Source organism: Elephantulus edwardii, unplaced genomic scaffold (assembly GCF_000299155.1).
Source record: "Elephantulus edwardii isolate Elephantulus edwardi_28Jun2011 unplaced genomic scaffold, EleEdw1.0 scaffold00003, whole genome shotgun sequence".
NCBI lineage: Eukaryota > Metazoa > Chordata > Mammalia > Macroscelidea > Macroscelididae > Elephantulus > Elephantulus edwardii.
Window position 1 is genome coordinate 35,609,295 of NW_006399753.1, and position 12,300 is coordinate 35,621,594.

The 12,300-nt window shown below is 36.3% G+C and overlaps 1 protein-coding gene across 1 annotated transcript in view; it reads left to right on the top strand.

Annotated features, from left to right (window-relative positions):
- The window catches only part of PLA2R1 (phospholipase A2 receptor 1, 180kDa), a 171,689-nt gene that overhangs the window by 139,919 nt on the left and 19,470 nt on the right, over nucleotides 1–12,300 (top strand). The window contains exons 14-19 of the mRNA XM_006879370.1: nucleotides 399–483; nucleotides 3,705–3,837; nucleotides 4,732–4,767; nucleotides 5,421–5,578; nucleotides 11,235–11,299; nucleotides 11,563–11,666. Coding sequence (XP_006879432.1) covers nucleotides 399–483; nucleotides 3,705–3,837; nucleotides 4,732–4,767; nucleotides 5,421–5,578; nucleotides 11,235–11,299; nucleotides 11,563–11,666 — 581 coding nt within the window. The remainder of the gene's footprint in view (nucleotides 1–398; nucleotides 484–3,704; nucleotides 3,838–4,731; nucleotides 4,768–5,420; nucleotides 5,579–11,234; nucleotides 11,300–11,562; nucleotides 11,667–12,300) is intronic.

Here is a 12,300-nt window from a genome sequence, read left to right on the forward strand (position 1 = left end):
ATATTATTTTTTTAAAAGTCTTATAAGGAAGAATCCAAAATTTCTTCCTACCTTGCTGTCACATTTTTTGTCCTGATCAAAAGAGGGTCACCACTCCTAATGAGAAATTTGTATCCCAATATGAGCTGGTCGCTGTCCCCCCCAAAAATGGCCATCTACATTATGTAAACATACTACACACAAACCCAGAGAAAGAACATGCAAAGACAAATCATCCATTTCATACCAGGAGGTTTTGCACATAGGGGATAGTCAGTAACTGTTGGTTGACTTAATCAGTCTTATTAGTAGCTTCACCTCTTCCTTGTACACATACAGGCTTGAAAGAGTTCCTCAATCTTTTCCATAGTGTTGTTAATTCAATGGGTTAAACAGCTTTTTGTTTCTTTTCTTCATAGGACAGAAGAAAGGCAGTTCTGGATTGGATTTAATAAAAGAAACCCACTGAATGCTGGCTCTTGGGAGTGGTCTGATGGAACTCCTGTAAGTCTTTTCCGAACTGGAGAAATGCAGATGAGTTCCAAACACATGGTTCTGGAGCCACTTGCTGACCCAGCCAAGCCCAGTGGAGAGCTGTGAATGAACTAAAACAGCCCGTTGCCTTTAAGTCACCCCCAACTCATGGGAATCCCTGTAGTGTCTGTGTGTTCCACAGGCCTTTCAGTGGCTGCCTTTTCAGAAGTAAATCACTAGGCCTTTCTTCTCAGACATACAAGGACTCTGTGAATGAACTAAAACCCTGGAAATAATGATTATATCTTGTTAGGTTGTTGTTATGTGCCATCAAGTAGAAGCCAACTCGAAGATCACTATCAAGCAGACTTTCAGAGGCTGTATATTGCACGGAGGAGATTGCCGGTCTTTCTCCCACAGAGCAGCTGGTGGATTTGAACCTCATTCTTTTGAGTTGGCTGTGCAGCTCCTTACTATGAGGCCACCAAAGCTCCCTAAGTTTGATACAAATAAAAATAGCTTAGACCATGAAACGTTCACGTTTTTTCCAGCAATTTCCTAGAAAGCCTTTGCTAGCCAGACCATTCTGAAAGACCATTGAAAGAAAAATCTCTGAAAATGCCATCAAACCATTTCTCATGTTAAGTGTCAGGCATAGAAGGTACTATTTTTTAAAGGTACTATTCTGTCCTCCCTCTCTTGGCTAGCACCAGCTGGGGTGGTGTTTGTGTGGGGAGAGGAGCCTTTCCTGGAAGCCACCTTAAGCTTATTTCACTCTAAAATGACAAAATGCTATTCTTAGAAATATTACCTTCTTCTTACCTTAAAAAAAGTTGTTCCAGAAGGAAGAAAGACTTGTTTTTCATTCAGTCTATAGAAGCAAACCTCACTAAAGGAGAGAGAAAACATACTGTTATTCCTCCTCCCACCCCCGCCCATATACAATGAGGACTTCTTGTTATTTCTCCATATTTTAAGAAAAAAACTGAAGCTGTTTCCCAGGTTAAAATAGATTAAATCTTACTGCAGATGCAAAATCTAGTTACTAAATTTCTCCCATGAAATAGGTAGACTCACTGATGTTGACTTCATTCTGACGCATTGTGACCCTACAGGATAGAGTAGAATTGGCCCACTGGGTTTCTGAGATTATAAATCTTAAAGAGTACAGACTTTCCCATTTTTCTCCTGTGGAATGGCTGAGAGGCTCCAACCACTAACATTTCTAAAAGCCCAACACTTAACCCACTGCACCACTGGCCTTGTTCTGATGACCGAGAGATCACCAAAGCCAAACCCACTGTCACCACATCAGTTCTGACTCATAGAAACTCTCCATATGGTTTCTAAAAAGAAATCTCTACAGGAGACTACTCATTTTTGTTCCTGGTAGCAGCTGGTGGATTTAAACTGCCAACTATTCAGTGAGCAGCTTGATACATTGTGTACTTTCCCTTCAGGGTTCCTTGACAGGGAGACTAGCAAGCATTTAATGACAACTGTCATATACTGAGCTCTTAGAGTCATAATGTTCTAAGCACTGAGCTTTAATATTTTTTTGCATTATCTCCTTTAATCTTTACAAGGACCCAGTTCCGTGCAATATTAGGGTGATTAAATGATAGGTCTAAACACAGTTGAGCCAACAGGTTATCTGAGTCCAAGACTTCAATGTTATAATGACTCTCAGTTGGAAAAATAACAGTTAAGTTTAATAGCAATAGGAAAGAAGAGCAATAGGAAAAAAAGAGATCTCTAAATCTGCTACATAGGTACTTGAGTTATGGCTAGCAAGGGATTTTTAGAAAAGCTATATGACTATTATTGGAGCAAAAGTAATGTTTAAGGCCATGCTTTCTTTAGAAATTGCAGCTAGAGTGCTCCTTACAGGCAAGAATGGTAAAGGTTCATCTCACATACTTCGGGCTTGTAGTAGGTGGGGTATTTCTTGGAAAGGTCAGCAGAAGAGCAAATGAGCCTTAAAGAGACAGATTGACACAGTGACTGCAGCAATGGACTCAAATATGTCAGAGATGATAAGGACGGCACAGGATAGGACAGAGTTCAGATCTGCTGTTCATAGGGTCGCTATGAGTTATACTTTACTCAAAGGCACCAAAGAACAGCAATAACTTTTTAAAAAGTAGATAATAATTCACTTTCTACCCCATTACTGTGAGGGAAGGATGGACAATCTCCTCCTGTGCAATTAAACTCTCTCTGAAAATCCACCAGAGGACAGCTATGGGTTGGTTCCAGCTCTACAGTGTACCACAAAAACAAACCCCCGATTCCTGCTTTTTTAAAACTGAGATTAGAATCTGAGAGTGTTAGGATACCTTAGTGATCATCCAGGCCCATCCATCGTTTTTGCTGATGACGGAACTGAGGCTCAGAATGAGTATCTGAGCGGCAGGTATTATCAGGAGGAGCATGGCAGGTAGGCAGGCCTTGTGGAGGGCAACCACTACATTGACCGATTTGAGTCATTAACGTCAGTCTGGCACTTGAAAAAGGAAACATGGCATATGGAAGTTGAGAATGCTTCATTTTGTTTTATCAAAACACACCTGTTGGCAACAGTAGAGAAATATACAAATTGGTACAGATAAATATGAAAAAGCCATAAACAACTGCTGATTGAGTTTATCATCACTACCTACTAAAAAAATGAATTGAAACTCTTAGCATTGTTTGCAATTGAGATCACTTAGGTGAGTTGTTATATGATTGTATACATAGGTGAGAGGGTGTGTAAATAGTTTCTAAATGTCCTTACCCCCCAAATGTTTACCCTAGTTCTACTTGTAGTATGTCCATTATTCTCTGAGCCATGTAATGGTAGAGAAGATTAAATCTGTACTAAATGTCCCTATTATGTGACCATCAATAGAAAAGTGTTTTGTACATTAAGTTATTAATGCTAAGGGTGGCTTAGAATTTAGCTATTAGAGACTAAAAAATTATTATTCATGCAAAAGGATTACACATCAAAGCGGCACACAGGCCTTTTATATCCCTAAGCTCTAGGACGTTTCTCCAGGATCCAAAGCTAGACTAATCCTGCCAGTTAGAAAGCAGAAGTTCAGAATGATGTCTGCATCTGACTTGCACCTTCTAAAGAAAAGAGCCGGATGCTTATTTTTAACAAGAATCTGTGCTTATTAGTTGTGAGAAAACCTTTTTTTTATCTTTTGAAATCTTTTGTGGGTGAATCATCATTAAGGAATAATGAACTTCATCTGCTGTAGGTCGTCTCTTCATTTTTAGACAATACTTACTTTGGAGAAGATGCAAGAAATTGTGCCGTGTATAAGGCAAACAAAACATTACTACCTTTACACTGTGATTCCAAACGGGAATGGATATGCAAAATTCCAAGAGGTAAGAATATGAGTAAGATCTTCACTATGTGTTTGCTTTTTAGTGTTCTATAGCATTTTCCCAAGAAAAGATCTCTGGTGGCATAATCCATAGCAAACCGCAGTGCTGCTAGTCCAAAGGCTGTGGCAGCAGGTCCTCAAGGCAGGCAGTCTCATAAAGATTTGCAACCAACAGAGGGTTCCTTTGAGTGGAAACTCCATTGGTGGTAGTGATTTGTTTGAGATGTTTGAAAGCTAAGGCATCCTACACCAGAGAAGCAATACTGGCCTGATAAACTACACTGTACTAACTCTTGTATTGTGTGTATGGTACATATATATGTAATAAAACCTTTGCCATTTTACAATCTTCATATGTACAGTTCAGTGGCATTAATTATGTGCATCATATCATTTGTCCATCAACTTTAAGTACAACCTGGTAGAACGCTCACCTTGACATTAAAAGCAAACAGAATTAGTTTTAAAAATAAGGTTGTTGTTGAGAACTGTCAAGTCTGAACTAACTCATACCAACCCTTCAGCGGTGAGTCACACAGGAGGCGATTACCCACCTTTCTCCCATGATGATGGATTTGAACTGCATACCTTTGGGCTGCTAGTGCAATTCCTTACCCCTAAGCCATCATAACTCCCTAGACAATTAAAAACACCTAACATAGTGTCCGGTGTATAATTGGTCCACAGTAACTGTCCCTTCCTTCTGTATTCTGAGGCCTCTTTTTAATTTCCTTTTAAAGAATGAAAATGGCCCATATATTATAAACATTACAAAGTGCCTGTTTTTAAAAGGATTTTTTTAAATGAAAGTAAAATAGAAAATACTAGTTTTGAGCACATGAAGATATCATGACTCTATAAACAAAGCTCAAAGTGATTTGTTTTCACTTCACAGATGTGGAACTCAAGATCCCACAGTGGTACCGGCATGGTGAGAAAGGATTCCAGGTGTTCCGGGGCTTCCTCTGTATAATTTACATAGAATTTCCCAAAGCAAGCCTGCCTTCTGTGAATCTAGAGCTAATTTATTAAAATGAATCAATTAATAATAAAGAATTAGATTAATAATGCCATTAAGTAGGATTAAATAAAGCGGATGTCTCTTTCCATGATGCATGATTTTCAAATATGTATTTATCCCTGGCCTTTGAATAGTAGAGGTTTCACATATAAGACCAAGGAAAATAAGGCAATGATGTATGTGTGTGTGTGTTCACTTATAATTAATGATATTTGTATAAACATATATGCTGTTGTTGTGTGCCATCAAGTTGGAACTGACCCATAGCTGACCCTCCAGTGGGTTTTCAGAGACAGTAAATTGCATGGAAAGAGATTGTCCATCCTTCTCCTTAGAACCCCCCACACACCTTTAGGTTTGCAGCACAGTTTCTTACCACCAGGCCACTAGAGCTCCAAATATATATATATATATATATATATATATATATATATACACATAGATATTTTTTTAACCTGAGTGACTGATACAATTACACAGATAGTCTCTATAACAGTATAGATCTCCCAATTCTGTTTTTTCAATGGTTTGTGAATCACTGGTGGTGTTTACTTTTCTTTCAGATGAACCCTGGCTCTTTTATCAGGACGCTGAGTACCTCTTTCATACCTATGCTGGAGAATGGGCCCCCTTTGAATTTGTGTGCAGTTGGCTGCGTGGTGATCTTCTCACAATTCATTCTGCACATGAACAAGAATTTATCCACAGCAAAATAAAAATGGTACTTACAATTGCCTATGTAAATTCAGCACTTAACTCTTCCATCCTGGGTAGAAAAAAAATTTTTTAAACCTGACTCCAGACATTTATTTACTTTTCATTTAAAAACCATAGATTGTTAAGAATTGTTTCTCTTCCTGTTATAGAGATTAAGAAAGAGTAATAAAAGAAATCTCTATATCAGGAAGGAAAATGAAAATTATTCTTTCTTAATCTCTTTAACAGGAAGGTTTATCCTGAAGGTCCGTTTTGCTTCTCTTTATTCATTATTAGCAACAATAATAAGCAGAGTTTTATTGTCTTTTCACGGTATTTTGATTATCCATTAAGCTCATGTTTGTTGAGCCTACTTTCCTAGGGACTGTGGCTATAACAGTGACTAAAGCACACTAAAATTCCTGCCTTTATTCCTGATATACAGTCTGGGGTGGTGGGGGAAGACTACATATAGTCTCTATAAGTAAATGGAATAACATATTGTCTTAGAGAAGATAAAAGGGCAATATTTGTATATTTCTAAAGATTCAATATTCATAAAATTGGTAAGGAATCATTTTCCATCTCAGTTTAAGATTAAATAAGAATAGATTTAATTGAGGAATCAGGCTAATTAGGAAGGAGAAGGCAAAATCTCTTTAAGTAATGAAATAGATGGCCAAGGAATAGTGTACATTTATTATGAGATATATGAGCAGAGTTTAGGGCTGTTGTACATAGGGTCGCTATGAGTCGCAAACGACTCGACAGCACATAACAGCAACATATGCCAGGTATTACAATGTTTCCTAAGGTCACAGAAATGCATGAGATTGTTTCAGAAGACTCAGAAATAGAGCTGGAAATGATGTAGTACATTCAGAGGCAAGGGCAAATTATGTACAAATTACTAGAAAAGCATCAAAGAGGGAATGCCTCCCTCTCAAATTCCTCTTGGAAACTTCTGAATGGAAGATGTGCTCTTTGTTTTTATTTCTTTTCCTATAATTTAACCATATTTCTTGATCTCCAGAAGATTTTCAGCTCTATTATCTTTGTATGCATTTGCCCGTTGACTGTAACATGAAGCTCTGTATAAAGCACTCGAGGCTTTTAAGAGCAATGTCTTCCCTTACTGCCCTTGGGGATTTACAAATTCTGTAATTCTTCTCTGATGCTCAGGAAGCCTGTGAGGTTCAGACAGGTCACCTCTGCTACCTATTATGATGGAAAATTGGAGAAACAGTGGAGTGAGGTAAGAACCTCACTGTCCCAGAGACTGAGGAACAGACCCAAAGTTCCCCGCTATGCTTTTGAGCTCTATTTGCCATCCTTCCTCTCCTTCAAAGAGTACACTCAGCCCAAAACTGTACTATTAAATATCAGCAAATTACATGTCATGATGTCAGAAAAAGAATTCTATATTAGCCCAGTCATGGAACTCTTCACCTCACAAGAATCAAGTGAATGGTCAAAACTCATGAACCTTCACAAAATGTATGTCCCAGTAAGAGCTGACATGTCCCAATAAGAGCTGATATTTGGCCAATATTTATCAGATTCTTTGCTGAGTCCTTAGTGACATTTCATTTTCTCAAGAACCCTCTTTAGGAAGACTTTAATTAGCTGTATATATTTTGTAGAGAGGAAACAGATTTTGAAGAGGTTAAGCAACTCAACATGGTTACATAGCTGCAAAGAGAAAGTGCAATTTGAAAGTAAATCCATGACATCTGAATATAAGATCACTTAAAAACCCTGTACATTGCTACCCATGCATGCATAACAGCAGTGCTTGAGGGCGTATAAGAGCACAGTGTCCTCATTATGGTTTACTGTTTCTAAAAGTCCCTTCTTAAGAAATAGCCACCAGTTCTACCTCATAAATGAACAGTCTGGGATTCCTTTGGTCTTTCCAACAGAGCTTAGCTTTTCTAGGAACCTTTACAGGTTTTCTATCCTCATCTTTCCCTTAAGTCACTTTCTTAATCTTTGGGAATTGGGAAGCCAGTGTGGATCATGAGATTAATGACTACTACAGAAATAAACCATAAACTCCCAAGAATATATCATTTTGAGAAACCACAGTAGTGTCATGTCGTAGACTTGAGACTCTCACCTCAAATTAGATACACTTTGTGGTGCCCTTTATGGCAAAATAGCTACCCCACTTTTGGTCAGATTAATATAGTATAGCTTATCAGTGGTTATAGGTGATCTATCAGCTGCTCTAACATCCTTCTGTACTACAAAATAAATTTATTCCAGAGTGTGGACTATGGAGACTAAATGAAGAAACATAAGAGCCAAAGGGGTTTCAAATGCTATGGAAGGCTATAGTTATATCAGAGAAGTGAACTTAAATTTCCAAATCAGTTCTTATTTCTGTATAATTTATGCCTCTATCGGACACTGCTTTGTGGTGATAGTAGTATTTATAATGGCCAATTACATTTCATATGCAAGAAATCACATATGTTAAGGATACCTTCCTGGCATGGGTTAATCAAAGAAGAGATGTTTTATTTATAGTGTGCAGAACTAAATGCATAGAAGTCATACCTTTCACTTTTGTGGCCCACGCCTCCTATAAATAACAATTCAATATTCTTGAACAAGCATTTCATACAGTTCCTCTGTAGTCAGATTTAGAGTTGTAGAAAAATAAACATAAGATTTAACTAAAACATAAAAGAATTAATCATTGAACAAGAAAGCTGGATGCAGTTTTAAAAACTGAAAAACTAAAAAAAAAAAAAAAACCAACAACAACAAAAAAAAGCCCACCAACCAAAACTGAAGGACTTTTCTTTTTTAGTAAAATACTTCCATATAGGAAAAGAAATTAGTTGGATTTTTTTACTTTTACTTTTCAAGTAACAGATAACCAAAGACCTTATGAGAGTAAATTGTTAAGAAGGGGTTTTTTTTATTATTTTATTCTATTAGTTTATTTACAGAATCCAAATACATGGTTTTTCAGACCAGATTCTTCGAATTTCCCTCACCCCCTCACCCATCAAACTGTACAACCCCATGATTAATCCCCCCAACACACACATCCTCATCACTCTGTTTCAACCCTTCCCGTCCACCTTGGATCCTCATACTCATTCTACAATAATGGTTTTATACAATTTTTTGTCCTTGTGGGACAAAGTTAGTTCACTCAGCATAACACTCTCCAGTCCCTCCCAAACTGGGTAATAATTTACAAAAATCATTGTTCCCATGTGCTGTGTAGTATTCCATTGTATGAATGTACCATAATTAATTCTTATCTGGCACATTTTAATCAGATTATAAGTCAATAAAGTTTTTAAATTATTTTATCAGTGCAATAAAATAAAAGAGGAAGAGAAAATGAGAGGAAAACACTCAAGAAGTTATTTTTAAGGCATCTTGACAATCAGATTGCTGCCTTAAAATAAAGCTTCAGGTTCCTAAGGAGTTGGGTGATGTGAACTACTGATAATTTAATTCACTTAGCTAACTTTTTAAAAAATTTTAAATTTTATTATTTTTCGTGTGTGTACCATCAAATCAGATCTGACTGGTACAGGAGGAGACTGCCCCTCCTTCTCCAGCAGAGCATCTGGTGGACTCAAACCATGTACCTTTGGGATTGTAGTGCAGCTTCTTGCCACTAGGCCATAGCTAAATTTTTTTTATGCTGGTTATTTAATATTTTCCTTTGGAAACAGTGGTTTGCTTTCATTTTTCAATATGCCTCTAACAAAAATATATCAAAGCCTATTCTCTTTCCCTACAAACTGATGTTTTAAATATTTAAAAGAAATTGAATTTGCTATTTTTTATTAAAATGTTTTGAAATATTTAAGTCAGGTTGCTTTTCTTCATACTGTTTAATACATTAATATATAACTGTTGCATTTGAATTATGGTTGTATGTTATAAAATACAACTGATATTATAAAATACATGATTGTATCACATTTCTTTATATCAAAAAGATTTTTAAAAATCTTTTCTTGTTATAACTTTATATGGAAACATAAATACTAAACATATTTCACAGTTAACTTCAAACTCCTTATACTGTGAGAGTCTGTTCCTTGTCACAACAGGTTGTGATATGCCATGTGGAGGATTATCGTCTTATAATTGAGGTGGTAATAAATATGCCACTTACAATGCAGTGGTTATAATTTTTCTTTAGAGGTCCTTAATTGGGGCAGTGAACAATTGGGCCATGCTTTCCAGGACTATAGCACATGAGTCCTCTTTAGATTGAATGAAATTGTTGTGATTCCCCCACTGAGCTCACAGCCAGTCTCAATGGGCCAATTCCAAAGTCTGACAATGGGAATCTAAATTCAGCATGTAAGAACACATCCATGAAATAGCACCTCAGGGATCCAAAATTACAGTTGCTCTGTCTTGCATTATTCTCAAATCGCTGATATGGCAGACAGCCACACTGTTTAAGGAGAAAAATACCTGTTTATAAATTAGAATGTTGGCTGTTTGGTTCTATTGTGTGATGACTTGAACCTCCCAAGGCAAAAAAATATATCTCCCTATATTCCCAAGCCTTTACATAAGAAGAGAGAGTGCAAATTTAAATGTATAATGCATCCAAATTAACAGACTTTAGCATATAAAATTCCATTATATTGTACTATATACATACTCCCTCCCCTCCAATAAAGTATACTGATTTAGAGTTCTTCAAGAAATTCTGACTGCATCTTCTTCTTTTATAGTTAAAGAGGGAATTCAAATTTCCTGGCTCATAAGGCCAGTATAACAAAATGGTCTAATGTGTGTGAGTGTGTATTATTTCAGTTTTATACTTTATGTCCATGTGATTAATACTATTGTCAAATTAATAATATAAAGGATAATTTTCTAGTTGTTAAACACTGCAAATGTCTGTAGTGTTTGTTCTGTATTTTATCTGTTTCAATGAAATCCCAAAACTAGATCCACTGCCATTGAGCTTGTTCCACATTATGGCAACTCCCCATTGAGTTTCTGTGCCTCTAAGTGTTTGGGAGAGGAGTCACTTCATTTTTCTCCTGGCAACTGACTGGTGTATTTGAACCACTGATCTTTCAGTTAGCAGATCATAACACAGTATGCTACCAGTGTTTCTTCTCTGTTTCCGAAAGGAACTTTTTAATTCTTAAAATTTTAACAGTTGGACTAATGCCTAAAATTAAAAATCCTTTTACTGCTAATGTCTTCATGCCATGAATTATTTTTAAAATAGATATGATAAATCCATTGAACTGCTATAAGTCATTGAAAGGATAAGCCACTAATTTTTCTATGCAAGAAGGAAGCCATTCTTCTAATTTACCTTGTCATTTTACTCTTTAAATCCCCATTACAGCATTAGAAAACTTACTTTAAATACAAGGGAAAGTTTCAAGACAGATACAACCTATTAGATTAAGCTAGTAGTATTTTCAATATTGATCCAAATTTTTCTCCATATTAAGCATATGTTTTAGAATAATGAAGCTTCAGGTTTTCTCCGGATTCTTGACTTTCTTACACTTCCTTAGTTAATTGGATACAATATTGAATAACAGAAAGCTATTAACAGCAGCCCCATTAATCTTAATACTGAAAAGTGGGAAGGAAAAGTAGAATAAAAGCTGAGGTTTCTTTATTTGTTTGGTATTTATTTCTTCTTCTTTCTTGCTAACTAGCTATCAAAATATGGTGTAAATTGGTGGATTGGACTTCGAGAAGAAAGATCCAGTGGTGAATTTCGGTATGGACCCGGATTACTTTGTATTTCATTTTACTTGACAGATGCTTATTTGTAAATGATTGGTCTAGATCTTGGTGATCAATTTGTAAAACCACCTGCAAGCATTACATTTAATGTAAAACTTTTCACTTTTCTAACTCAAGACTTTAGTGTCTTTTTTAAATTTCATCAGACTATGTCTCTAGTCCATACCTGGGGCTCCAGGAGTGTGTGGGTGATTGAGCATAGAGAACAAGAGCTTAAACTTGTTCATTTTCCTGCAGGTGGAGAGATGGAACACCATTAATATACCAAAACTGGGACAAACAAAGCAGCAGGTCTGTGACTAATCAGACCCAGGGGTGTGGATTCATTTCAGCCATAACAGGTCATTCTACTCTTCTTTTGGGGGGATTTTTAATACACACAGATAATTTTCAGGAGTCTTAAAGACTTCTTTATACTAGTTTGGCAAGAAGGTTTTGTTTCATCATTTTCCTTTTTAGTTGACTATGTTACATTTTATTGGCCTTGGGCTTCAGGATCACCTCCTAATTAACAGTGGATAGGAAATACACTAATAACCCAAAAGTGGTGTCTGTCTGGTGGTTCAAATTCACCAGAGACTCTTCAGAAGAACGATGGGCAGTCTCTTCCAGTGCGCTCTACAGTCTCTGGAAACCTACTGGAAGGTTAACTGTTGTAAGTCAATTTTTACTCAATGGCAATTAGTTTAAAGGTAATTTGTTTTAGTTTATGTTTTTGAAAAATAATTTATATATGGCTAAGTTCTTCCTCTTGCATCAAGATAGGACCCAAGAAACACCCATCAAAACTATTCAAAACTTATGCTTTATAAATGCTATTGTCTACAAAGTTTAAGTATGAACCTATTTTTTTTTCCTTTTTTTAAGCTTTCTTTTATTTATTTATTTATTTTTAAATTTAGGTTGTTTATTTTTCATTTCAATGAACATCTACAGAGATTTTGGGATTCCATTCATTCATTGTTGCACCCTTCT